Source organism: Corylus avellana, chromosome ca4, assembly GCF_901000735.1.
Source record: "Corylus avellana chromosome ca4, CavTom2PMs-1.0".
In the NCBI taxonomy this organism is placed as follows: domain Eukaryota; kingdom Viridiplantae; phylum Streptophyta; class Magnoliopsida; order Fagales; family Betulaceae; genus Corylus; species Corylus avellana.
Genome location: NC_081544.1, coordinates 31,528,363 through 31,555,684, shown reverse-complemented (window position 1 = coordinate 31,555,684; position 27,322 = coordinate 31,528,363). Strand labels below are relative to the sequence as shown.

The following is a 27,322-nucleotide window of genomic DNA, read 5'->3' as shown; positions in this document are numbered from 1 at the left end:
AAGCATTCTTTATCCCCGTAGCACAACCAAGAGACATTGATTATGGTAAATTTCGTTTCCTTTTTTTTAAAAAAAAAATTAATAATAAAAAAAAAAATTCCTTTTGCAAGTTAAAAAACAAAATCTTTTTTTTTTTTCTTCTAATTTTTATATGCCAGACGGTAAATGATTGTAATACACCTCCCACCTTTAGAGAAATAATAAAAAATCTTGCAGCATAATACTAATTCTATCTTCCTTTATACTTTTCTTACTTTACCCTTATCCTTGACTTTTCCCTAAACCTTTTTTTCTGCCTTTGTTCATCGATGACTAATAATAATATTAAAAAGGACATGCAATAATGTTTTAGAACCTGGGTCCAGGTTTTGTCCTCTGTTCTGTGTGCAAGGGACATAAGCTTTTAGGTGTCACGTCTCATAGACCAACACAAATTATACAATAATATTTAATTCTCAGCTCCATATAAGTTCCAAAAGCATACTATAATTAGAAAGGAAAAAAAAAAAATTCAAATTTTGAAAAATTCAAATTTTCTAAGAATTTGAGAACATCCAGAATCCAAATTCAAATGGGTAGAAAAACAAATTAACAACAGTTGTCCATCCCCTCTATAGTGAGTGCCTTTTGTAACAAATAGAGAAAAATATCATTCTTGTGAAGTGCAACAATTTTGAGAGAGCATAGGAAAAAATTGGCACTTTTTACGTAGTCATTTTCCTAAGAGGTTGAAAATATTAGTATATTATTTTTTATGGCGAGAGTTATGTATTGATTAGTGTCCATCACTAGATTTCCCTTCATACCCGATGGTTTTCTATGTACAAGGCGTTGTTTGGTAAACACCATACCATGCCTAAATACTGTTTATTTTTTGGTGAAAGGAAAAAAATGAGAGTAATGATTGGTATAGAAAAGTAAGAAAGTAGTATTAAAAAGTGAAAAAAAATTTGTTTGTAGTGATTTTTTTTATTTGAATAGTTATAAAAGGTGATGATATGATATAAAAAGTGAAAATGTTTTGATTTTGATTTTTAAAAAAAATTAGGTGAATAGTTTTTAGGGGTGAGAAGGTGTTAACGTTTCACCTTCGAAATTTTTGTGATTTGCTTGTGAGTTGTTTGATTTATTTCTCTGGTGAGTTGATACTTGGTATTAAATTGACTATTTAATTTATACAAATTTTCAAGTTTAAATGTCGGGTTCGAGTCGTGCCAAGATATAGATATAAGATTATATAAGTTAACCAAAATTCTACTAATTTTATGTTGAATTTGTCTCGAGTTTGCATGTCGTATAAAGACATTGGTGTGATTTTGATCATGCAAAGGCAATCCTAAGTGCGCATTCATGCCAAAAGCAAGCCTTCCACTCTAAACCATTACATGTTCATGCCAATTTGAAAAACCCTTGCACCTGAAGTAACTTTGCCCATGTAATCCAGTTTTTCTTTATTTTTTCAAGTAATTTAAAAGAGAAGAGTGAAACCAATCCTCTTGAGCAAAATCTCAAATCCCCCACACAAGAATCTTGAAATTGACATTCAAAAAGGAATAACAATCAGTAAAGATAGATAGAATGATACTAAATCTTCCTGTTTTATTACACTAACATATAATCATATAAAGAACATAGATTGATTTTCTACTAGCTAGAGAGTAGTGTCTTAAAAACCCATTAACGAGAAAAAGAAAGAAAAGAAAGAAAAGTAAGATAAAACATAAGAGCCGAAACTAGAAATAAAAAGGGAAAAAAGAAAAATTAAAAATATTATAGAACCACCCACATCCTCTCTCAAATATCAATTCTAGCTCAAAAGCCACTGCAGATTAAGCTTCTCATTTTTATGCCACTGCAGGCATGTCCTTGAGCCATGCATCTAGTGGCTTACCAATGGAGTAGACGATGAAACCAATTTCCCTCAACTTCTCAGCATCCACAATGTTCCGGCCGTCGAACACAAATGCAGGCTTCTGCATATTATCGTAAATCCTCTGGTAATCAAGCTTCTTAAACTCATCCCACTCGGTCAGAATGCAGACACCATGAGCATCCTTTGTTGCCTCGTAAGCATCCCCAATGAAACTAACTTGTTCCACAGAAGTAGGGGTCGATTGCTGGAGATGAACTGGATGGTCCCAATCAAACTTCTTCATTGAAAGGTCCCTTTGGATCTGATCCTCAGACACCTGCGGGTCATATATGCTCAACCGGGCTTTGTCACCCAACAGCCCCCTGCACACATCAATGGCTGGGGTCTCCCTGGTGTCACCAGTGTCCTTCTTGAAAGCAAAACCAAGAACTGCAATCTTCTTGCCAGAGACTGTGTTGAACATGGATGCAACAACCCGGTTCACGAACCGGGTCTTCTGGTAGTCATTCACCTTAATAACCTGTTTCCAGTAATTTGCAACCTCAGGAAGGCCATTGCACTCACAGATGTAGACCAAGTTAAGGATGTCCTTCTGGAAGCAAGACCCACCAAAACCGACGCTGGCATTGAGGAACTTGGGCCCAATTCTTGAGTCCATGCCGACAGCATGCGACACTTGAGTGACATCTGCACCGGTTGCCTCACAAAGTGCTGACATTGCATTCACAGAAGAGATTCTCTGTGCCAAGAAGGCATTGGCAGCAAGCTTAGAAAGCTCAGCAGACCAAAGATTGGTGCAAATTATACGGTCTACAGGGACCCAATGGGCATAAACATCTTTCAACGCCTGAATCGCCTTTGCACCTTCTGGGGTTTCCCTACCTCCAATAAGGACCCTATCGGGATTGAAAAGGTCCTTGATTGCAGTGCCCTCAGCAAGAAATTCTGGGTTGGAGAGAATTTGGAAGTTGATCTTCTTGCTGTTGTGGGCAAGGATCTTCTCTATTGCCTCAGCTGTTTTCACAGGGACTGTCGATTTCTCAACCACAATTTTGTCAGATTTTGATACATCGGCAATCATTCGAGCAGCACTTTCCCAATATGTCAGATCAGCTGCTTTGCCAGCTCCAAGGCCCTGGGTTTTGGTAGGGGTGTTAACCGAAACAAAGACTATGTCAGCCTCCGAAACATGTTTCTCCACATCAGTAGAGAAGAAAAGGTTCTTTCCTCTGCACTGCTTCACCACATCATCAAGGCCAGGCTCGTAAATGGGAAGCTGCTCGCTGTTCCAGGCATTAATCCTCGATACAGATATATCAACCACAGCTACTTCAATTGCGGGGCACTTCAGGGCAATCACAGCCATGGTAGGCCCACCGACATAACCGGCTCCAATGCAACAAATCTTCACCATTTTTATTTGTTTTCAACAACCTAAAAAAACAACAGATCAAACAAAAACAACACGAATCAATGGAAGCTTACGTCCAAATACGTTCATACCCAAAAGAGAAGACTTTCTTAAGCTTAGCATGATCATCATTCCTAAGCTTGATCATACAATCAGAGATAGATCGTAAGAAAACAAAAATTCCAATCATGTAAAATGAGATTATCCAAACAATCTTTAATAAAATAATATATAAAATGAGATTGACCAGGCACAAGATAAGATTGAAAATGAAATTGAATCATACAGAGAGAGACAGAGAGATCAATCCTATGGAGCCGAGCCCAATATGGAAAGGACCGTATACGTTACAGATCCAGAGTTTAAAGTAGAGGCAAATGAAATTGCTCATATGTATTTGAATTACAATCGCTTATAATTCCAACAGGCAAGTCGAACTATCAGATTTACACCAAAAACATGAAAACAGCAACAGATCTGTCCATAAACAAACAGATACACCCCCCCAAATAACAAAAACCCGACATTTCCATAACCAAAACAACCAACACGCGTAAAAACAGAAGACCCAAAATCCCTCGATGCAAAAACCCAAAAATCAGGTACAACCCACGACAGAAAAACACAAACCCGAATTGCCCACAACCCAATTGTCTATAAAACAAAACAATTACCTCTCTCAGCTGGTCACTGGCTTCGGTGCTTCAGAACGATAAGAGAGAAATGAAAGAAAGAGAAATAGAAATGGAGAGAAGATCTGATGCGGAAGAAGAGAAGGAAAGAACTTCTTCTGCCGAACAATGCGGGGCTCTAAAGACTCTCCCTTGAAATATATAACACCGCGTCTATTGAGCCATTTCCTTCAACACGTTTTTGATTTACCCACCACCCATCATGATCGTAGGTTTAAACCAACCGGTTATTATTTGGCTTTGAATGACAAATTTAACATTAAAATCAATGTTCTGTTTGTTTACCGGTCAGAATTCAGAAAGAAATCAAGTTATTAAATTAAAATAATGCTATATAAACACGAAGAAGATATTTTACCAAACAAAAACAATATATATATATATATATATATATATATATATATATTATTGGTGCACCGACAAAAACCCATATCCGCATTGTCTGTGTTACGCATTACGAAGCAAAAACAAGCATACAATTATATACAAATTGAAGATTTAGTTATGTGAAAAATTCACTTCCAAACAGGACGGAAGTCAAAATAAGAAAAAATAAAAGATAATTTATGAAGAATATTTGGGATTCCGCATAAAGTGGTCTATAAATAAATCAAAATTAATCATTTAAAGGTACCGATCGAGAAAGCTTTAAATCACAGAAATGCTGGTAGATCTAAATCGACATGGACAGAGCGATTGAGTGAGATAAAAGCCATATTTAAAAAAGAAGTCGAGTTTAAATGGAAAAAAATCATTTGAATTTAATAATGGTGGACCAATATAAATTAGAGTGCAATAAACATATATTTCGTGCATGTTTGAAACGTTACACGTGTTATATTTGGCAGACGTGTCTGACACTAAAAGTCGACTACATGTTCTTTCAACAACAACAAAAAATTGTCTACCTGTTAATAAAATGATTAGAAACGGTTGCTTGTAATCTCAACAATTCGAGTAGTGTTTGTGAGAACACTGGCAAACACTGGCGTGCAAGCTCACAGATACCTCTCATGCAGAAATGCAGCAGTCCTCCTTGATCTAAAACTCTTCCAAAATTCATTAACAACAAAAAAAAATAAAGGCTTGCTTCTTCAGCCACATCTCGTCTCTGATCTGAGTAATGTTAGACTTATAACTGGTTAATAATTTGTTTATAACTTGTTGACATGTATTAGCATGTGAATGGAGTCACACTAGTCACTAAATAAATTTTAACATTCTCCAATCACATGTTGACACATGTCAGCAAGTTGTAAACAAGTTGTAGGTCTAAACATTTTTCTTCCGAATTTTCTTGCTTCTCTCTTTCTCTATTTAGTATGCAACTTGGTCATGCTTGGCTGCCCGCATGTTGTTCGGTCTAGCATTAATACCCACTAGCTTAGTGTGATTTCTACTTCTAAAATTTTGTTTATGTATTTATTTAATTATTTATTATCATTTGTGAAATTGGGAAAAGATTGGATCAAACAGGTGACGTATTAAGGAGCAGTTACAGTTTGGCCAAAAAAAATTTAACTAATTTTAGGGTTATTTTTGTTAGGACATTTTGTTTTTCGCACTTTAATTTTAGGGTTATATTAAAATAGTATCAAAATCAACAACGTAAGACTGTACGAAATTTGCAGCCGGGAAATCATTTCAACGAGTATCGGAAGCAGAGAAAAATGTGGGCAGATCCAAGTCTATAGCAATACAAATTCTTCACGCGCCATCCGCGGCAGCCGGCATGACTGGGTTTGTAAGATAGTCATTTCAAAGAAAATAAGCATTTGCTAGAAGACCAAACTTCAGCATGGTGCAACTATAACTGTCTCCTTTATTTTATATACATACACACAAGTCAACTTCGAAAATTCAAAGAGGAAAAAAAAGATTGGGCAAGAAAAACACCATTATCAATCATATTACTACTTGAAAAGATAAAATTCCCCCCACCCACCCCCGCGCGAGAAAAAAAAAAAAAGAAAAGAGAAAATTATGGTTTACCCCCTCAAAGTTGACAGCGTTTTTCAATCTGAATACCAAAGTTTTAATTTTTTGCAATTTGACTAATTTTATCCAAAATTTTCCATATTGCCCCTAATTTTTTATTTTTTATAAAAAATTTAAAAAGAAATTCGGGGTGGCTTTGGTCATCTGGTCATTTTTGCACCCCCAAATTTGTTTTCGTTTTCCTAAAAAACAAAAAAATAAAAATAAAAATCAGGGGCAATATGAAAATTTTGGGATGATATTGGTCGAATTGAAAAAAATTGGAACTTTGTGGGGGTGGATTGCAAAAATTGAAACTTTGATGTTCAAATTGAAAAACGCTGTCAACTTTGAGGGGTAAACTGTAATTTTCCAAAAAAAAAAAAAAAACATAATTCAAAAAAATTTTTTATGACAATTTGCTGGATAAAAAGTTTTATCTTCAGTTACATGGGGGATTACAATGGATCAATTTAAAAAGATAAAGAAGGAAGATACCGAGGCATAGAAACAAATGTCGACTGCCTCCTTCCAAAAAGAGCTAAGAAAATCTCCAACCTGTAAGCCGCTATTGCTTCTTAAGCGCGTTCATTTTGTCCCTGAGATAGTAAAGCTTGGCCCTCCTCACTTTCTTCTTGTCCAGCACCTTTATCTCCTTTATGTTAGGTGAGTACCTGTCATGCATTTCCCAATCCTTTGGCCATTATCGACATAAAACAAACCATGAGGTAACAACCATGTACATGTAACAACTTCAGTTAAAAAGGGGGACCAAAAACAAAGGTAGAACAAGCAAGCTATATAGCTCAGCAAATACACCAAATAACCAAATGTTTCTTCTCAGAACACTCAGAAGCAGGTAAGACCTTACAATTTCAGCATTTGGGCTAAGGCTCTTGTGCAACTTAATAATGATTCCACAAAGAGTTGGCATCAGAGCCAAGCCAATAATGGATCATTTAGTTAATAAACTAATAAATTTTCTTTCATCTCTTTTTTTTTAGAACAAGTGCATGTGAATCCATTTGTCACAACAGAACTACATATGATGCTCATATTCACATCAGATTAGTTGAAAGATAAGCACCACCAATCTTTTCTTGCATGTCCATTTATTAGAAGATCAATTACAAATCAGTTCTTTTACAGTTTCTTCCTAAGCTAAAAATATATGCATAGATACTCTTCTCTACAGGATATCAAGACCTATTCAACGGTGAATTATGCATCTAAAAATGGCTGTTTGCACTATCTAATGTTGAATGAATGAAGAGGATGCTTCTTTTATCACGAGTTCAGTTGTGTCTAATTGTTAGTGCTAGGCCCCAGCAAAAACACAGAAAGCTTCTTTTATAGTTCAAAGCAGAAAATCCAATCCATTTTGGATGGACACGTTTAGCCCAAAAAAAAAAAAAAAGGAACTCCAATACTTACAGTGGGAAGAGCGATTCAACTCCAACCCCAGCTACCAGCCTCCTTAATCTAAATGTACTATTTAAACCAGCATTACGTCTTGCTATAACAATGCCTTTCAGAATTGAAACACGTCGCTTGTTCTCAGGCACTTCCTGTTCATATGAAGGATCATAAACAATTAATTTCATTCACAAACCCCTCATCTGTGACCAACATAATATGGACAACATCCCCTTAAAAATAACTTGTCATACCACTTTGAGTTGCACAATATAACCAGGCTTTATATTAGGCATTTTTCTCTCTGCCCTCACTTCCTCTACAGCTTCCTTATCTAGAATCTGTGAAGCACAATACCAAACACCATCAAAATGACGAAAAGAAGCAGTTATTGTTAATCTCCTATAATAATACCAATGTCAAGATGCATGCCTGCATTATGTGCTTGGCAGTTTTATTGAGCCTCTTAAATTTGATGCGGGGAGCTACATCAGAGACACACGCAGAAGAATCCTGTGAAGCCGATTCAACAATATTTTCAGCCATTGAAAAGCACCTGCGAATGAAAGGAGGCATCACTGCTGCCCATTGAAACAAATCCGGCCTTGAACTTCTGCATGCCACTGATACCGACGGTATACCATTATTAGATGCTGTTGATGCCTCTGCTTGGGAGCCGATTCTTGTCTGATACAATAATTTCACACACATCATATAAATATATCTTGATTCGAGAGAAAACCATAAATCCTAATGCTCTTCAAATGAATATTCAACAACATAAAGATCTAAGTGTTATGGCTCAGCTGAAATTTCATAATGAATAGAAAAAAAAAAAAAAAAAAAAAAAAAAAAACTGAAATTTGGTAAGTCAGTGTATGGAACACATAAAGCTTACAGGCTAAAAACAAACATTCTCAAATTGGTAAGCAGATAATGCAAGACCAATGGGAAAGAAGTGCTGTTGGCATCAATTCTATAGATTTTATTTACTTACTTACCCAAGAAAGAAAAATTGAAGTCAAAGAGTAGTAGAAGGTAAATAACCCGGGAATACAACTCTGAAAAACTTCAGGAACCACAATAGCAAAATCATCATTTACTTGCCTGAAGTATCTCAATATTGCATCAAAAAGCCAAACAATAAATCTTCACATAATGACCATTTAATACCAGCTACAATATAGGCTATATAGCTGCATATTGGATCTCAATTCCACACCAGTGGAAAGATTGGGGACTTCCGCTTTATGATCCAATACATAAAGCTCATCTTATTAAAACCAATAAAATAGCATGCCCAGTGCAAGCTTTCACAGATGTTGTGAGATTGAGCAGCTCACATGATCAAGACCTAAGAAACTTTTGACACGTGTATCTGCTTAAGAAAAATACAAAAAACGAAAGGAACAGAGAAGCACGGCATAATGTTGTTTAAAAAGTCTATATGTTAGGCTACATTTTACAAAATGTACTCATAATCATAGACGATTCTAGTCAAACAAAATTGCCTAATGCCATTAAACATACCAAAGTCAAGAAGGTTCAGTCACACAAAAATGTGTAGCAATCAAAGCAAACTTTTATGACAAATTCACAAAAATTGTTTACACCATGGTGATCAAAAACCACACAAAGAAGTACCTACTAAGTTTCCACAGAAACCCCAGACCAGATAAGGCATTATAACTACTGAGACGGATTTATACCTACAATGACAACCTATTCACCAATTTTCTCGATCAATAAAGCATTAAAATTTGATTAGCCCAATTCTCATGCAGCAATCTTCAAACAGTACAAGTAGTACCTTCATAACACTAATGAGCACACAAATTTGAAAAGAACCAAAAAAAAAAACTAAAAAAAAAAAAATCGAGAACCATACAAAGTCAGATACATACATATGAGACCGCAGGCCGATACGAAAACTTGGAGACGGACCCACTAGAGCTCCCATGAAACTTGGCAGCAGCAGAGCGAGAAATATTTGATTTCGAATCGATGCTACTTAAGCTGCCAATGCTTTGTCTCCGGACCAACCGGATGCTCCCCCGTAAAGCTTGCATATTTCTGAAAACAAAAAAGCTACCGAAATCTGCATTCGTTAAATGAAAAAAGATAAAAAAATTTAGGCTCCGTTTGTTGTAAAATGTTTTTCGGGTAAGTCATTTTTTAGGAAAATGTTTTTCGGGAAAACATTTTGTTTGACGCTCTCACAGAAAATCGCAAATATTTTTATATTTTCATTTAATTATGTTAACCTATAAAATATAATTTTTATTCACAATATAAAATAATTAAAAAAATTAAACTAAAAATTATGTTTAATTAAAATATACAAATTGACTACCAATAATCATAGATGCAACATAGAACCTCAAAGATGAGTAAAGATGCTTCTTGGCTCTTCTATATATATCCCTACCGAAGAATAGAACATCTCCCAACCAAAAGAAACACAACCAAACCATTACAATACAATTTCAATATTACAGCAACTACATTCATTCCGCAGACTGCAGCAAAGTATATTTTTAGAGATTTCCCAACTTTCACAAAGCTCTAAATTTTCTTGTGTCCTGTTGAACCTTCCTTGAGCCCTAATCCTAACTCTCATCTCTCAAGTGATCCACTGCAACAACTTTTCCTCTGTTTTAAGCTGATTTCCAAATTTAAGATCATTTTTTTGTCTCCACGGGTGATAGACCGTGGCATCCCAGTACATTTTGCATAAAACAACTTTCATCTTTTTACGGTTCTACCTTTCCATTCTTTTATCCCCATTTGAGAATATATTCCCTAGCAATAAGAGAGCCATCGATTAAAAACTTCTTCATAACTTTCCTCCTAATCCTTTTACCAAAATCACAAGCCAAAAACAAGTGATACAAGTGATACCTCCCCTCAATGCAACTCTTACAATACAAGCACATTACTACTCCATTAAATTCCCACTGCATCAGTCTTTCGCCCGTAGTTAAACTATTCCTTATAACCAAGACCAAAAAAAACATTACAATCAGAGCCAAAAGCCGTTGATATGGGCATACATGTTCAATAGTGCAGCATGCCCACTATAAAATTACAAAATAAATTTGAGCCTAAAATCCAAAAGCACAATCAGAGCCCAATAACTATTTAGACAGGGGAATCAAAAATAAAATAAAATATCACTGTCGCTCCATGAATCATCGGGAAGCTGATTTTTGGCAACCCATTGAAGGCTAGATGGGAACTGAGGAAGACCACTTCTATGAATATCTCAAATCAGAGCAACCCAATGCCAACGACAAGCTTCCTCACCCACACAATAGGCCCAATTCCCATAGAAATTAAAGAAGGCAACAAATGCAGGTATAGACGGCAACAATGCTGAGAACATCAATACCATGCATATACAATCTCAACAACAACAATTCTTATACCCAACAAAATCAGCCCCAATTCCAGCAAGCAGAGGAACCACAACTCAAAATCTCCAAAAATATCAAATTTATGTATCAAGCTAGTGTTTTTTGCCATCAAAACAGAAATACAAACCACCAAAAGACACATACCTAAAGAAAGGCGAAAGTACCTAAGATGTAGAAGCCGAAAAATGAATATTGTGATGGAAAAGTTGAAGAGAGGTGAGATCTGAGACGTAGCAGCCGAGAGAGACGAGATTCTCTCAAAGTTAGAGTGGCTGTGTGAGGGAAGAGCTGCTTGAGGGAAGAAGAGCAAGAGCTGCGTGAGGGAAGAGAAAAAGGAGATGTCGGGTTGAGCATGAGAGTGAAGGGGAAAAATCCTTTCTGAAAAATGTAAATGATTTTTTTGGTGCGTAAACACCGTAAAATGTCGAAAATATTTTTTGAAAAATATTTTATATCTCGAAACAACCGAGCCTTAGATAGTCAAAAATATTGAGGTTCATAAGACAAAAGGACGTTAAAACCGATAATTTCTTCATCGGGATTGAGTGATTCCGAGGAGCAACTCCGGCATTGTCTTGGCCGGGTGACAAATCGAAAACCCTTGGTGCCTAGCTCGCTAGAGTAGGAGGGAGGGTTTATGATCGGGGATGGTTTGTTTGACGAAAATAGGCCCCCGATGAAAATGAAGTCTGAAGCGATGGGCCGACCGGCCCGAGGCTTTGAATGGCCCATATAAATACCAAAGGCTTACAAATCCCACTGGATGCGACCCAAAAGGAACAACCAATCCCCCTACCCAAATATCATTTCGATTCATTTCGTTCCATCTCTTTCGAGTTCCTCCATACTTGACTGATTGGGAGGGAGATATCATCATGTACTTGATAGTAACTTGGGCTACGAGAGTCAGAATTGTGCATAAGATACCAATCCAAAAGGCTCCTTCAGTGCGTGTGTTGTGATCACCCAATTATGCTTGCTCAAAGTCTTTAAAAATTCCACTTTCTTTTCTACTTTATCTTATTTTGACCATTAACGGGTATTTTCTTCATTTTGTTATCTTCTATGCATTTAAATTCTTCTAGGTGTTACAGCTACTGCTAGTGCTATCTTCCCAACTGTAATTTCCAAGCTTGCCTGTTGTTGCAACAGGTGTTGCTACAAACAATTTTGACTTTGGATTGAATCTCCAAATGGCAACCCTTTTCTTTGATGGTGTGCAAATATTCAATTGGGTTGGGCCAATCTTTTGGCTCATTCTCAATAGTCTTTAGGTATACATTGCATTAGAGTGATCATATACATTACTCCAGTGTAAATTTTTTTTTTTTTTAATAATTAAAATATTAAATCACATGGGTGTGCATGACTGTTTATGCATGCTCGTATGATGTTTATCATCACTCCATTGCATTATCTTAGTTATATTTGGGTCTTTGTTAGGCTGCTCGGCTCATTTCCCTTCTTTTTTTTTTTTTTCTTTTTTTTTTTAAATACTTTTTTGTTCCGAGTGGTTTAACAATTTTATTTTTCACCTCCTATGGTTTAGTTTTTATTACATAAAGTATTACGGGTTTACATAAAAATGGAGATGGTACATTCGTTTAAATTCTGTCTAAAATTTGGCAAAGGTCAGCACCATTAAAAAATCGATACGTATCCATATACCTAATTAAAAATAAAAAATAATTTTTTAATTAAAAATATTAAAAAATTTATAGAAATTTTAAAAAAAAAATAAAAAAAAAATTGGGTTGCCGTAGCCGCCCTTTTGGCCATTTGGCAACCCTCTTTGGCCATAGGGTAGCTGAGCAACCCCATCTAGTCAGATTGTGGTAGCTTGCCGCCGCCACGGCCCATGGAGTGGTTCAGCCACCCCAAGGGCCCCAATGGGGTGGTTGAAACTACCGCCAACAATTGCTGGACTGTAATTCGAAGCATACCGGATAATATTTGCCTTGATTTAATTAGCAACTGGCGTGGGTAGCGGGCCTTGTGGGAGTAACAATATTTGCTCAATCGGGGATGATCGAAGGCCGAGTTGTAGATGCCCACCAGGGTTTTCTTTGATTGGAAATGATAGGTATGGCACCTGCAAACCTGATTCCATACAAGGCTGTGAAGAGGATGGGAAAAGTCCACAAGAAGCTGCTTTATACGAATTAGTGGGTCTACAAAACACTGACTGACCTTACAATGAATTCGAGTCGGTTAGGAGTTATGATGTGGAGAACTGCAAACCAACTTGCTTGCAGGATTGCCACTGCGTTGCAATGAAGTATAAAGGCAACAAGTGTTGGAAGAAGAGGCTACCGCTCAATAATGGAAGACACAATAGGAAAACCAAGGGTTTGGGAATGTCTACTTAAGTACCCCAAACCCTCCCCATGGGTCGTGGGGAGGGGTGGCGCCACCCCCAATCGGGTCAGATGGGGTGGCCGGGCCACCCCATGGCCAAAGGGGCCACCCCAAAATCAAATGGCCAAAGGGGTAGTCACCCCCAAATTATTATTATTTTTAATTTTTTAATTTTAAAAAAAATATTTTTTATTTTTAATTAGGTATATGGATACGTGTTAATTTTTTAATGGTGTTGACGTGACTTTTCGTCAAATTTTGGACAGAATTTTGAGGAAAGTACCGTCTCCGTTTATAGGTATACTCGAGGTACCTCCTATGATAAAAACTAAATCATAAAAAGTGAAAAAATAAAGTTGTTAAATCACATTGGGCAAAAAGGGAATTTAACACTTTTTTTTTTTTTTAATGTATTTTCTCACATTTCCTTTGTATTGCTTAGAATTATAATTTTATTTTTTTTAAAAAAAAAAAGATAGTAAACGTAGACATATAGTAACTACATGTACAATGTTACTGTGGATATACCTACTTTATTTTTTGAGCTCTTATACAAGATCTTAGTTCCACGTATGAGACAAGCACCATGTTACAGGCGTCTGTAACGAGGGATGAACAATCACAAGAGTGATAGGTTTTGATTGGATTTAGTAGGATAATTCGAGGAATCATGCACTTTCTAATTTTAGGGTAATTCAAAGAACCCTAAACCTCTTAAAACAACTGTTAGAGTTGAATATTAAACTTCTTATATATTTTATTGATCACTCTTACGTTTATATAGACTATTACATGACAAAAATATAAAATATAATTTTGATGAGAGACAAATCCCATATTTCTTACTAGAGATATTGCTTTATGAGCAAATCTCCTTATTTTCCTAATAAAGCTAATAAATCTATTATTATCGTAAGAGACTATAGTCACTTACCTTATTTAAAAGAGTTATGCTTTATGAGCAAAACCCTAATTCTAAAGGACTAAACTATCTTACCACCGGGTCATAGACCCGTGACACACCATAAGCACACTCAAAAATATAAAAAATAAAAGCCATTGTACACTCTGATTGTGAAGTCGTGTAGTTAGCATTTTACAATCAAATATATAATAAAATTATGCATATACTTGAGCAGGAAGGCGTGGAGTGAGATGGACTTGGAGTGGGGTGGCTTTCAGGTTGGTAAGTCCGACAGTCTCGGTCATGTCCACAGCTTCATCTGATGGGTTTGCAATTTCAAAACCTTGCAATAAGGTGGCAAGTGTGAGTTGCATAACTTGCAATGCCAATGAGATTGCCGGGCACATTCTTCTACCGGTGCCAAACGGAAGCAATTCAAAATGTTGGCCCCGCACATCAACACCCTTATGGGTTGTAAGGAATCTTTCTGGCCGAAATTCATTTGGATCAGACCATATATGTGGGTCTCGATGGATCTTAGAAACATTAACAAACAGTTGCATGCCTGCTGGGACGTGATAGCCAGCCAAAGTACAGTCTTCCATGGACTCGTGCGGAACAAGGAGCGGTGCGGCAGGGTATAAACGCAATGTTTCTTTGATGATAGCTTGGAGATAGACCAAATTTTTCATATCTGATTCCTTCACTTGCCTCTCCCTGCCAATTTGAACATCTAATTCTTCTTGTGCTTTCTTTAGAGCTTCTCGATTGTTAAGGAGGAGAGAGAGAGCCCATGTCAATGTCACTGTTGTTGTATCCGTTCCTCCTAAGATAAGGGCCTTCAAAAGCACCAAAGTTGTAGCATTAGGAAAGCAGTCCAAGGAACTAAATAACAAAGATGTAACAATAACGTGGTCATTTCCTTTGTCGGTGGCTCAAGAAAAAAAAAAAAATCTCTTTCTCTGGTTTGGTCAAACAATTGATGTTAATTCTCAAAAACAAGCAGGACACACGTAAGTTGCAGATTGAATATATGACCACTAACTAGGCTTTTAGATCTACCTGATCCCAAATAGTTTCACAACCAGACGACACCAGAGAAAGAGAAATCCACTTTTCTTTCTCTTTTGTTAAAACCAAGAATTTGCTTGAACCATCACAATTCCCTTAATCCCTTGTAGTGTTACGCAATTAGTCACTTTATCTTTTTTGAATTGCAATTTAACCTCAAATATTAAAAAATTTGCAATGTATTCTAATAAAGTACTAAAAATTTACAATATGACCTCCAAAGTGAATCTTTCTCTTGGATGTATTATACTAAGCTAATCATGTTCATAATAGTGAAGGAGTTGATTCGAGTAATAAGTCCCTTATGAAACAAGGTCTAAGATTCGATGTGTAAATAATTATGTAGAATAACACACACGAACAAAAACCAGAAACATGAACTTTATCCAATTCGTGTGAAGAAACAATTTGCACGCAAATACCAAATTGGCTTCAACCCGAATACCCAAATCATGAAAATAATAATAATAATAAAATAAAATAAAATATATGAATTTAATTATAGCGTCAGGGTATATGAAAAGCTTACTAGACATGTAGCTTTAGTGACTGTGTCAGCATCATGGTTGGAGATCTCTTGGTCGTCGTCAGTAACAGTAGACAACATCACATCCATGAAGTCTTGGTGTTCCTTATTAGCTCGATGATCACCAGAAACTTTTCTTTGCTTATGTTCTTCCAACCAACCTTCAAGCGCATGATCCAATTCTTTTGCAGTTCGTCTCATGGCCTTCTCGTAGCCTCCCAAGTCCAACCACCTAAGATATGGAAGTGCATCCGCCGCCACAAACGTGCCCATCAACTCAAAAAAATCTCTCAATGCCTTCCGGCACCGACGGTTACCTTCATTCTCATCCTCGGCTGCAGCCCCATGATCAAATCGCTTCCCAACAACCATCCTAAACACAACGTTTAAGGTTGTGCAGCCAAACCATCTCTTCATCTCCACAAACATGTCTCTGTTCTTGACACAGAGCTCGTACATCTCTTTTACCGACGTATTTACCTCGGACTCCCGGATGTGTTTGAGCATCTCAAGGCGGTGGTTTGAGAGGACTTCGAGGGTGGCTATTTTACGCACGTGGCGCCAGTAAGGGCCGTAAGGGGCGAACCCAACCATGGCGTAGTTGTAGCCCATGAGCTCTGTAGCTATAGCTTTTGGACGGCTGGCAAAGGCTTTGTCGTTGTTGGTGAAGCACTCTTTAGCTATCTCCCAACTGCTGACTACCACAGCTTGATGTACTCCTAGCCAGATGGTGAAAATTGATCCGTACTTGTCGGCCATGTTACCCAATGTTATATGGGCTGGTTTTGCCCCTCCTAATTGGTGGAGGTGGCCAATCACAGGCCACGCGCCACCAGCTTCCGGTGGAAGTGTTTTCTTCCGAGCAGATTTTTGGGATCTTCTTAGTATCCATAATAGAAAGAAGAGAAACAGGAAAAAGGCGAAGATAGTGGCCGAGAAAGTTGCAGAGGATGCGTGAGGGCAGAGCATGATTCTGGATAGAGGTTTGGGAAGAAGGAGCATGGTTGTATTTTATATATCGAAAGGTCAAATGTATGAGAGCACGCAGGCCGACCACTCGAATGACGACGTGTTGGTCACATTAAACAAATAGAAGGAAATAATGAAATATTGGGTGATTTCCTGTAGTGCTCGACTATCCACAATGTCATAAGCACCATAGGCTAAATGAAATTATACAAACTATATTGTCCTTTGTTAATAATTTATTGGTCCATTAATTAATGAATCGTATCCTCGAAGGATAACTTTTGAATTTTCGGTTACGCATTCCACACAACTGTTGATGACCGACAACTCCAGAGGATTCCTCTGGCCTACTGTCTCAACAGAAGCTCCACATAGGAGGGCTTGAACTATATATTTTCCTGCTGAACAAATTCATTGGCCCGAAGCATATATATATATATGATCCAGCAGGAATTCACGGAATGATTTTCGCCAAGCTGCTCAGATAATGGTCCCTCTGAATCTTTCACATGCTGACATGTGCAAGACATCGTACAAAGGTCACATCAAATCAAGTCCAGGCAATTCTTCTTCAATCTTGCACATGCGGACGTTGGCTGTATTTAATAAAAGGGTGGGCGGTCGAATTCAAAAGTTTTAAAATTTTATCTCAAAATTAATTTTAATATTTTATTTTTTATATCACATCAATTACTTTTTTATTATTATTTAAATAAAATAAATTACTATAAAAATTTTTTTTTAATTTTTTTTATATAAAATATTATTATTTTTCTCTTACATCAAACAAATTTGTTAGAGTTTTAGTCTACTTTTTTTCAAGCCCTTTGTCAAAGACAACCGACATGTCATGTGCCCATTATATTACCAAATCTGATTTGAGATTTGTCTTAAAGTAGTTTTGATTTTTTTATTTTTTAAAATAATATATATATATACCTGAAAGTTAAATTTGGTTCCTGTCAATGAGAAGAAATCCTGACAAGGAAAAAGTGCCACCTAGCTACCTCTGTAATATTTATTTTATTTTGAGATTTGGCTTGAAGAATCAAGGGTTATTTTTTATTTTATTTTATTAAAGTAATATATATTATATGCATTTTTACCTGAAAGTAGAGTTTGGTTCATGGCAATTATGATAAATCTAGGGGTAATTATCATTTTTCTTGTCAACAACAATCTATTGTCATTTTACCTTTATGAATTGACAATATTATTGTTCGATCATATCAAACTTCCATTTTATACCCAAAATTCCTATTTCTATGAGAGAGTGTTTTTGGTTTTCACTGTTTAAGTTCCTTATGTGCGATTTTCAGCAAGTAAGTGTTACTATGGTCATGTCAACGTAGGATAGTCACAATTGATCTTCCTGACCTACCATTTTAAATAAAATAAAAATAAATAAATAAAAAGGTGTTGTTACAAACAATTTTGACTTTGGATTGTACCTTCAGATGGCGACCCTTTTCTTTGATGGTGTGCAAATATTCAATTGGGTTGGGCCAATCTTTTGGCTCATTCTTAGTAGTCTTTTGGTTTACGTTGCGTTATGTTAGTGATATTTGGGTCTTTGTGAGGATGCTCCACCCATTTCCTTTTCTTTTTTTTTTTTTTTCTTTTTTTCTTTTTCAATGAATTTTATCTCATTTCCTTTGTTTTGCTTTGCTTTTATATATATATATATATATAGTAAACGTACACATATAGTAACTAAATGTACAATTTCCATAATGTTACTGTGGATATACCTACTTTATTTTTTGAACTCTTATGCAAGCCCCATAAGCACACTCAAAAAAATTAAAAACAAAAGTCATTGTACACTCTTATTGTGAAGTCGTGTAGTTGGCATTTTACAATCAAATATCTAATAAAATTATGCATATATTTGAGCAGGAAGGCATGGAGTGAGATGGACTTGGAGTGGGGTGGCTTTCAGGTTGGTAAGTCCGACTGTCTCGGTCATGTCCACAGCTTCATCTGATGGGTTTGCAATTTCAAAACTGTGCAACAAGGTGGCAAGTGTGAGTTGCATAACTTGCAATGCAAATGAGATTCCCGGGCACATTCTTCTACCGGTGCCGAATGGTATAAATTCGAAATACTGACCCCGTACATCAACACCCATATGAGTTGTAAGGAATCTTTCCGGCCGAAATTCATTTGGATCAGACCAAACTTGTGGGTCTCGATGGATCTTCGAAATATTAACAAGGAGTCGCGTGCCTGCTGGGATGTGGTAGCTAGCCAAAGTGCAGTCTTCCATGGACTCGTGCGGAACAGAGAGCGGTCCAGCAGGGTATAAACGCATTGTTTCTTTGAGAATAGCTTGGAGATAGACCAAATTTTTCATGTCTGATTCCTTCACTTGCCTTTCCCTGCCAATTTGAACATCTAATTCTTCTTTTGCTTTCTTTAGAGCTTCTCGATTGTTAAGGAGGAGAGAGAGAGCCCATGTCAATGTCACTGTTGTTGTATCCGTTCCTCCTAAGATAAGTGCCTTCAAAAGACCAAAGTTGTAGCATTAGGAAAACAGTCCAACGAACTAAATAACAAAGAAAAAAAAACATGGTGATTTCCTTTGTCAGTGGCTCAGGAAAAGAAAAATATATTTTGATGGTTTGGTCAAACAACTGATTTTTTTTTTTTTTTTTTACATGTCCACACAAGAGGAGAGGAGAAATTCGAACTAGTGATATCTACTTCATGAAAACGACTGGTGTTAATTCTCATAGGAATGCTATATTTACAAACAAAATTTTATAACATGATGTGGCACAACGTGATTGAAAATGAGATAAATTCAACTTTTAAAACATTCAATCATATTATGCCACACCATATTATAATTTTTTTTTGTAAACCTACCATTTTTCTAATTTTCAAAGACAAGCACAACACACATAAGTTGCAGTTTGAATATTTGACCACTAGCTAGGCTTTTTACATCTACTTGATCCCAAATAGCTTAACAACCAGACAACACTAGAGAGAGAGAAAGCCAACGTACTTTCTCTTTTGTTTAAACCAAGAATTTGCTTGAGCCAACACAATTCCCTCGTAGTGTTTACACGCAATGATTAATGGAAAAATTATACTTTATTCTCAAAAAGTTTCATTCCACTTGCAATTTAAGCTCAAATATTTAAAAATTTGTAATGTGACCTCTAAAGTTATGTAATGGACGGGATCTTTCTCTTAGATGTATTATACTAAGCCTATTTAATAGCGGTTGATGAATGAATAATCATGTTTGTAGGGGTTGATTCGAGTAATAACTAAGTCCTTTGATCTTAGTGCCTTATGAAACAAGGTCTAAGATTCGACGTCTTAAGTGTACATAATTATGTAGAATACCACATATAAACAAAAACATGAGCTAAGGGGGTGTGTTTGCCAAAGGACTTGAAAAAGTGAGTGAATTGGAACCGTAACAGATTTAATTTATGTGAAAAAAAAAAGTTAGAATATTTTGCATGAAAAAGTAAAAAAAAAATTATTTTGTAATGATTTTTTTTTATTTAAATAATAATAAAACGTGATCAATGTGATATATAAATGTTGAAATTAATTTTGAAAGAAATAGGAGTCTTTTTTTCAAATCCCTTCCAAACACACCCATCCAATCGATGTGAAAGAAACAATTTGCACACAAATACCTAATTGGGCTTCAACCCGAATACCCAAATCATAGAAAAGAAAAAAATATATATGTATGAATTTAATTATAGCTTCAGATATATGAAAAGCTTACTAGACATGTAGCTTTAGTGATTGTATCAGCATCATAGTTGGAGATCTCTTGGTCGTCGTCGGTAACGGTAGACAACATCACATCCATAAAGTCTTGGTGTTCCTTATTAGCTTGATCACCAGAAACTTTTCTTTGCTTATGTTCTTCTAGCCACCCATTAAGCGCTTGATCCAAGTCTTTTGCAGTTCGTTTCATGGCCTTCTCGTAGCCTCCCAAGTCCAACCACCTAAGATACGGAAGTGCATCCGCAGCCACAAACGTGCCCATCAACTCAAAGAAATCTCTCAATGCTTTCTGGCACCGACGGTTACCTTCATCCTCATCCTCGTCTGCAGCCCCATGATCAAATCGCTTCCCAACAACCATCCTAAGCACAACGTTTAAGGTTGTGCAGCCAAACCATCTCTTCATCTCCACAAACATGTCTCTGTTTTTGACACAGAGCTCGTACATCTCTTTTACAGACGTATTTACCTCGGACTCCCGGATGTGTTTGAGCATCTCAAGGCGGTGGTTTGAGAGGACTTCGAGGGTGGCTATTTTACGCACGTGGCGCCAGTAAGGGCCGTAAGGGGCGAACGCAACCATGGCGTAGTTGTAGCCCATGAGCTCTGTAGCTATAGCTTTTGGACGGCTGGCAAAGGCTTTGTCGTTGGTGGTGAAGCACTCTTTAGCTACCTCCCAACTGCTGACTACCACAGCTCGATGTACTCCTAGCCAGATGGTGAAAATTGATCCGTACTTGTCGGCCATGTTACCCAATGTTATATGGGCTGGTTTTGCCCCTCCTAATCGGTGGAGGTGGCCAATCACAGGCCACGCGCCACCAGCTTCCGGTGGAAGTGTTTTCTTCCGAGCAGATTTTTGGGATCTTCTTAGTATCCATAATAGAAAGAAGAGAAACAGGAAAAAGGCGAAGATAGTGGCCGTGAAAGTTGCAGAGGATGCGTGAGGGCAGAGCATGATTCTGGATAGAGGTTTGAGAAGAAGGAGCATGGTTGTATTTTATATATCGAAGGTTCAAATGTATGAGAGCACGCAGGACGACCACTCGAACGACGACGTGTTGGTCACATTAAACAAATAGAAGGATAACATCTGAATTTTCGGTTACGTATTCCACACAACTGTTGATGACCGACAACTCCAGAGGATTCCTCTGGCCTACTGTCTCAACAGAAGCTCCACATAGGAGGTCTTGAACTACATATTTTCCTGTTGAACAAATTCATTGGCCACGAAGTATACATATGGTCCCGCAGGAATTCACAAGAAGCTATGGATGATTTTCGCCAAGTGGCTCAGATTATGGTCCCTCTGAATCTTGCACATGCCGACATATGCAAGACATCGTAAAAGGGTCACATCAAATCAAGTCGAGGCAATTCTTCTTGAATCTTGCACATGCCGACGTCGGCTGTGCTTAGTAAAGAAGTGGGCCAGTCCAATTCAAAAACCTTAAAAATTTTATCTTAAAATTAATCTCAACATTCTTATTTTTTATATCACATCTATCATTTTTATTACTATTCAAATAAAAAAACTACTACAAAATAATTTTTTTATATAAAACATTTTTATTTTTCTCTCGCATTTTTCTCTCGCATCAAACAAATCTCCTATAATTTCAGTCTGTTTTCTTTTTCAAGCCCTTTGTCAAAGACACCTGACATGTCCCATTATGTAGTTTTGATTTTTTTATTTATTAAAATAATATATATATATATATACCTGAAAGTTAAATTTGGTTCCTGTCAATGATAAGAAATCGTGACAAGGAAAAAGGGCCAATTTTTTTTTTTTTTTGGCATTAAAATATTAAAAAAAAAAAATTTCTTAGCATGCCGTGTAACCTGTATCACGGCTCCTATAATATTTATTTTGTTTTATGTGTTTCTTTTCTTCTTGTTCTTATCTTGCCCCGACGCCCACAAAGAAAAAAAAAAACAAAAAAAACAAAGTCAAATTATTGGATATTAGATATGTTTTATGGAGGGCGTGGAAAATGATTTGGCAAACCTCACACCAAAAAAGACCAAGTCCAAGTGGCCAATCCCATGAGAGATTCACACAGTAATGGTGGAAGATGAAAAATCATGATGACAGCAAACGAGACGAGCTCAAAGTGCTTAATTCTAACATCAACAATTTCTTACAATGAATTCAACACAGCTGCTTGTACATTAACATGTGTTGGTTTGGAAATGTAGGGTTGCTGCAACTTCATTTTCTCCATTTTTAATTAGAAGTCAACAAGTTTTTAAACCAGTGAACAGAGTCCTTAGGGTATCTCTTGAGCTTGTCATTATAGTCAACAAAATAGAGACCAAATCTTGAAGTGTATCCAGATGCCCACTCCCAATTATCCAATAAAGACCATACAAAATACCCTCTCACATTGCACCCATCTTCCCTGCATAATCAAAGATCAAAGCAAAGCATATGGGATCATATCAACATAATATGCCTCTAGCTACATAATATGTAAACAGATGGGTATTTATTGCGTACTTGATTGCAGCCAGCAAGTTAATTAGATGGTCATTGTGATATTTGATCCTTTTCTCATCCTTTAGAGCATTTTTGATGGAGATCAGTTGACTGTTTGCATCATCCATCCCTGTTCAACCATGAAACAGAAGATTTAGCTTCAGATTTTCCTTCTAAAGTTGGTTCAAATTCAATCAGGCTTTTACCATTTTCAGTGATGAGAACCAGAGGGTTCCCATACTTTTGCTTGATGTAATTCATTAAGCTTCTGATCCCCTGAGGTACTATGTACAACCATATAGAATTTGCCTGCAATTTATCATGGGTAAGTAAGAATATATAATCAGGCAGCTAGCTACACAAATTAAACCATAAGAAACAGTGCTTGCATGACCCATAGAGCAATCATTTTGCTTCTATTACATACCTTGTCTCCAATTGCTTTTCCATCTTTGAAAGCTGAAATCAGGGACACAAAACAAGAAAAGCAGAATACAGAAATCTAATGAGTTGAAATAAATAACTCATTATCTCTAGTTTGGTAATTATAGAAACATTATTCTTAAGTTCATAAAAATTTATCTAGGGATCAATAAATAAAGAGAAATGTTAGGGGTCAATATTTTTCCTATATTTGACACATCTCATCTTATAAATCAACCATTAGATTTGTGGACTTCTGTAGACCCTACATCAATCAACGGTGAACCCCACAAATCTAATAGTTGATCTATTGAATTTGTAAGAGAATATGAGCAAAATATGAAGAACTTATTAACCGTTAACATTTCTAATAAATAAAATGATCATTATAAACTTACGAAGGGTAATGGCACCGGAGTCTGCAATGGAGTCGTTAAGTAGTACATCAATTGTACTACTTGAATTATGTCTTGCATAAAACGTAGTGTAGTAATTAATGCCAACAAAATCCAAAGAACCCTTGAGAATAGCAGCCTCAGGTTTAGAAAATTCTGGAAGCCTGCTTCCTACTCTACTTCTCATCGACTTTGGATAATCCCCCAAGATCAAAGGCTCAATAAACCTGCAATTAGAGCATAACAATTCCACCAAGTAACTGAAAGTTATCTTTTTTCTCTTCCTTTAAACACCTATTGAACCAAAACATATATAGGTGATCAAAAGTTACCAGCCAAGCTGGAAATCTTGAGCTCTTTGAGCTGCTTCAATGTCTTCTGTGGAGTTTGTTGCTGGTTCAAACCAAATGACATCAAACGAGATCCCAACTGATCCACGCTGCTTTGACTGCAGAATGAGACTGTTGTTTAGATTTAGTTGTCATGAATGTATCTGTCAATTGTCATCATATATACCTTGTACTTCTTTCTGTATATATCTGTCACAGTTGCATGAGAAAGAAGAACATTATGAGCAACAATGTAAGGCTCTCTTGCAGAGTTTCCCGCCCGACAGAAGAGGTGAAGTAAGATGGAGCACCGACCCGGTGCTTGGAGACCCACGTCATATCCTTGGACAGCAAATGTATGTGGCTCATTGAATGTGATCCAGTTCTTCACCCTGTCACCAAATTTCTCAAAGCATGTCTCCGCATATGTTGCAAAGTCGTTTCTGTAACCAATCCAGATTATATATATATAAATGGTTTGAATTGCAAACATATTTTCTAATCACATTGAAATACAAAATAAGATCATAATCTACATGATTTGGGGGCTTAACCATCCATTGTATTTGTCTTCTAGGACTTGAGGAAGGTCCCAATGGTAGAGGGTCACATATGGTTCAATTTCTGCACATGTTAAATCACTATTTATCTCAAAAGTTTAAGATGATAAGAAATGTCGGAGACAAGCTCTACAATAATATTTTTGTAGGGTATTAATGCCTTCGACGGGTGCACGAAGTGCTTAACAACAATCCAATGGCTACTTACAGCATTGGATCATGACCCTTAGAAAGAGGGGTCTCAGTACCTTTGGCTAGTAAAGCATTGATGAGGTTATTGTAATGATCAACTCCTGCCTGATTGATTTCACCACTTCCATCTGAGAGGAAGGAACTCACAGTGAGAACTTTCATCGTTAATTCTCCTATTAAAATAAGTTTCAAAGGACTACTGTGAAAAATAAATGAGATATTAAACAGTTATATTATTTCATTCTTCCATTAAATTTTCCTTAAAACATGGTGGTGCATATGTCGCCTGCATTTCCTGTAAGCTAATCCATCCACATTCCAAAATTATTTTGATTTAAGCACTGCAACTGCTGATCAAAGGCTTTATTTGCTTGATTGATGCGTTGGCGCTAGATTGAGCATAAATTAATGCAAATTTTAAAGAAGACTTACTAGGGAAAATCCGAGACCAAGCAATTGAAAACCTATAGGCATCCATTCCCATGTCTTTCATAAGCTGTATATCTTCCTGTTTGCCAAAACAAGTAATTTACAAAAATGGGTACATTGTACGAGGAAGAAACAGGGGAAAGAATTATTTCTATATCTGTTTTGGCAGCTAATTAGGACTTTCTGATGGTACTAGGACAAGGCATCATACTAGAAAGTCATACATCAGTGTTAGACTTAAAAGCATGATTGAAATTGTATTTGAGAAGTAGTCAAAAAATGTTTTTTTGGCAAAAGCTTCATTTTTAAACTTTTGCAAAAAAATGTGTTTTTGGCAATTTTTAAGCTTTATGGACTCTTAAAGTACTTTCAATTTTTTTATCAAATATGTACTTTTTTTTTTTTTTTAACTGACTTTTTGAGTGTTAAACGTATTTTTAGGCTCCTCAAATGCACACCCCTAGTCAAAGAACCAAAAATAGTTTGAGTAAATTTACATTATAACGGTGGTAATGATCCACAGCAACATCTGCATTACTGAAATCGGATATTTTTCCTGTAACAGAATACAAGGTAAACAATATTTAGAAGTGAATTAAGAAACTCGATTATTTCACATAGTTGATAAGCACACAGACCAAATTTTGTAAATAAATTAGTTATATTTTAAGGATATTTTTGTCTTTAAGTAATGTTTTGCATAGTAAAACACAATGGTGGACATGATTAGACCCACCAGTCAAAAAATGAGACCCAAAGATGCCCAAAACGTCCTTTGCTTGATGAAGCAAAATACTTTGGGCAATCATGCAGCACAGAGGATGGTCAAACAGAAACGCACGCAGAGATATGCACAGGTTCATGCAATCATATTCACAAACGCACGCAGAGATATGCACATGTTCATGCAATCATAAGATTGTTACCAAAAGAATGTGAAAAAGTGTCCCAAACAGTCGGTCCCCTCCCATCCTCTTTCACTGCTCCTTCATACTGCAAAGAAGACAATTCATAAACAGCATAAATTGTGAGTTTCAATCAATAGAAACCTCGTTGGTGAATGAATTAAGTCTGAAATTATCATAAGCATTTGTTATGGACCATCTTTTATTAAATAAGAAACCATCAAAAAAAAATCCTATTTGACATAGTAATAATGACAAAAGGTGATGCAGAGTGATGGGAAAGGAAGGATTCTTGTACTATTAATCCTAATGACAATACATGAGATCACCTAAAATCATGGACTTGCCTTAGACAAAGCCAAATCTGCTTAATATATCAATTGTAATCGTGTGAACATTTTATTTCCTTTAAACTCTTACATGACAACTTGATGTAATCTCTATAGTGTTACATATATAAATAAAGGTGACCAAATCACCTCAAATGGTCGGCCACTCTCGTAAATAGTCTGATAGAGTGGCCGGACCATCTCCAAATAGCATAATTAAAAAAAAAAAGAAAAAAAAAAAGGGAGTTTCAATGGGGTTTATTCGGCCCCTCCTGGATATAGTCAGAAGAGAAGGCCAAACTACCCCAAGTGCCCAAAAAAAATAAATAAATAAAGGGTGGCCGAACTATCCTCCTTCTTCTTCTTCTTTTTTATTTATTTATTTTTTTTTTTTTCAAGTTTTAATTTTATATTTTTCTATTATGGATGACCTGGCCATTTTAGAATTAGATCTAGCGTGGCACATTATTTTTCGTAAGCTCTCAACATTTTTATACTACAAGTAGCATATTGCAAAATTAGTGTAACCACATGATAGAAAAACAAAATAAGTGTAACCACAATGATTAATTTTGCATTTTTTTTCTTCTTATTTATGCCAATTTTCAGGATTTAAGAAATATTTTTTTTATAATTATGTCTTTGTTGTATCCTGACTTTTAAAATTACTATGAAATTTGTAATTAATTACTATTAAATTTTTATCAAATGATAATTTTAAAAGTCATCTCGTTTATATATATATATATATATATATATATAAAGGGTTAAATACAAAATACTCCTTGGAGTTTCATTACTTTATTTTTTCTCCAAAAGGATTTGATTTTTATCACAGGGAGGTCCATGTGGTTTTGATAATAGACTAAGTTAGTCTTCCATTAGTTGACCGTTAGTTGA

The 27,322-nt window shown here is 36.2% G+C and overlaps 5 protein-coding genes across 6 annotated transcripts in view; all 5 read right to left on the bottom strand.

Moving 5' to 3' along the window:
- Positions 1-1,579: 1,579 nt before the first annotated feature.
- Positions 1,580-4,251, bottom strand: LOC132177777 (UDP-glucose 6-dehydrogenase 1-like). Its single transcript, XM_059590228.1, has 2 exons — positions 3,959-4,251; positions 1,580-3,307 (listed from the first exon to the last, which is right to left on the bottom strand). The coding sequence occupies exon 2, from the start codon at positions 3,285-3,287 to the stop codon at positions 1,845-1,847; it is 1,443 nt and encodes a 480-aa protein (XP_059446211.1). The 5' UTR covers positions 3,288-3,307; positions 3,959-4,251; the 3' UTR covers positions 1,580-1,844.
- Positions 4,252-6,352: 2,101 nt separating this feature from the next.
- LOC132177501 (large ribosomal subunit protein bL19cy-like) lies at positions 6,353-11,125 on the bottom strand. Its single transcript, XM_059589853.1, has 6 exons — positions 10,950-11,125; positions 9,274-9,442; positions 7,802-8,056; positions 7,624-7,710; positions 7,388-7,521; positions 6,353-6,627 (listed from the first exon to the last, which is right to left on the bottom strand). The coding sequence occupies exons 2-6, from the start codon at positions 9,436-9,438 to the stop codon at positions 6,522-6,524; spliced, it is 747 nt and encodes a 248-aa protein (XP_059445836.1). The 5' UTR covers positions 9,439-9,442; positions 10,950-11,125; the 3' UTR covers positions 6,353-6,521.
- A 2,856-nt stretch (positions 11,126-13,981) lies between these two features.
- Positions 13,982-16,727, bottom strand: LOC132178954 (cytochrome P450 CYP82D47-like). The gene is made up of 2 exons (XM_059591538.1): positions 15,648-16,727; positions 13,982-14,886 (listed from the first exon to the last, which is right to left on the bottom strand). The coding sequence occupies exons 1-2, from the start codon at positions 16,644-16,646 to the stop codon at positions 14,263-14,265; spliced, it is 1,623 nt and encodes a 540-aa protein (XP_059447521.1). The 5' UTR covers positions 16,647-16,727; the 3' UTR covers positions 13,982-14,262.
- Positions 16,728-18,327: 1,600 nt separating this feature from the next.
- On the bottom strand, positions 18,328-21,615 carry LOC132177084 (cytochrome P450 CYP82D47-like). Its single transcript, XM_059589299.1, has 2 exons — positions 20,371-21,615; positions 18,328-19,116 (listed from the first exon to the last, which is right to left on the bottom strand). The coding sequence occupies exons 1-2, from the start codon at positions 21,364-21,366 to the stop codon at positions 18,493-18,495; spliced, it is 1,620 nt and encodes a 539-aa protein (XP_059445282.1). The 5' UTR covers positions 21,367-21,615; the 3' UTR covers positions 18,328-18,492.
- A 756-nt stretch (positions 21,616-22,371) lies between these two features.
- Positions 22,372-27,322, bottom strand: part of LOC132177085 (beta-glucosidase 40) — a 7,720-nt gene continuing 2,769 nt past the window's right edge. Inside the window, exons 1-12 of one of the 2 annotated variants that reach the window (XM_059589301.1) lie at positions 26,115-26,187; positions 25,686-25,744; positions 25,192-25,267; positions 24,816-24,887; positions 24,544-24,631; positions 24,195-24,450; positions 24,011-24,126; positions 23,682-23,905; positions 23,288-23,319; positions 23,067-23,169; positions 22,882-22,990; positions 22,372-22,783 (exon numbers count right to left, since the gene is read on the bottom strand). In XM_059589301.1, the coding sequence (XP_059445284.1) occupies positions 22,609-22,783; positions 22,882-22,990; positions 23,067-23,169; positions 23,288-23,319; positions 23,682-23,905; positions 24,011-24,126; positions 24,195-24,450; positions 24,544-24,631; positions 24,816-24,887; positions 25,192-25,252 (1,236 nt within the window). In that variant the 5' untranslated portion in view covers positions 25,253-25,267; positions 25,686-25,744; positions 26,115-26,187 and the 3' untranslated portion in view covers positions 22,372-22,608. Of the gene's footprint in view, positions 22,784-22,881; positions 22,991-23,066; positions 23,170-23,287; positions 23,320-23,681; positions 23,906-24,010; positions 24,127-24,194; positions 24,451-24,543; positions 24,632-24,815; positions 24,888-25,191; positions 25,268-25,685; positions 25,745-26,114; positions 26,188-27,322 lie in introns of those variants that run through there. The other variant, XM_059589300.1, reaches the window with a different exon arrangement.

Excerpts from the sequence above, each read along its gene's own strand:
- LOC132177777 (XM_059590228.1), bottom strand. The coding sequence starts at position 3,287 with ATGGTGAAGATTTGTTGCATTGGAGCCGGTTATGTCGGTGGGCCTACC.
- LOC132177501 (XM_059589853.1), bottom strand. The coding sequence starts at position 9,438 with ATGCAAGCTTTACGGGGGAGCATCCGGTTGGTCCGGAGACAAAGCATT. Across the intron at positions 8,057-9,273 it reads ATCGGCCTGCGGTCTCATAT|ACAAGAATCGGCTCCCAAGC; the intron begins GTATGTATCTGA and ends TTATTGTATCAG. Across the intron at positions 7,522-7,623 it reads ATATTGTGCAACTCAAAGTG|GAAGTGCCTGAGAACAAGCG; the intron begins GTATGACAAGTT and ends TCATATGAACAG.
- LOC132178954 (XM_059591538.1), bottom strand. The coding sequence starts at position 16,646 with ATGCTCCTTCTTCCCAAACCTCTATCCAGAATCATGCTCTGCCCTCAC. Across the intron at positions 14,887-15,647 it reads TCACTAAAGCTACATGTCTA|GCCCTTATCTTAGGAGGAAC; the intron begins GTAAGCTTTTCA and ends GTGCTTTTGAAG.
- LOC132177084 (XM_059589299.1), bottom strand. The coding sequence starts at position 21,366 with ATGCTCCTTCTTCTCAAACCTCTATCCAGAATCATGCTCTGCCCTCAC. Across the intron at positions 19,117-20,370 it reads TCACTAAAGCTACATGTCTA|GCACTTATCTTAGGAGGAAC; the intron begins GTAAGCTTTTCA and ends GGTCTTTTGAAG.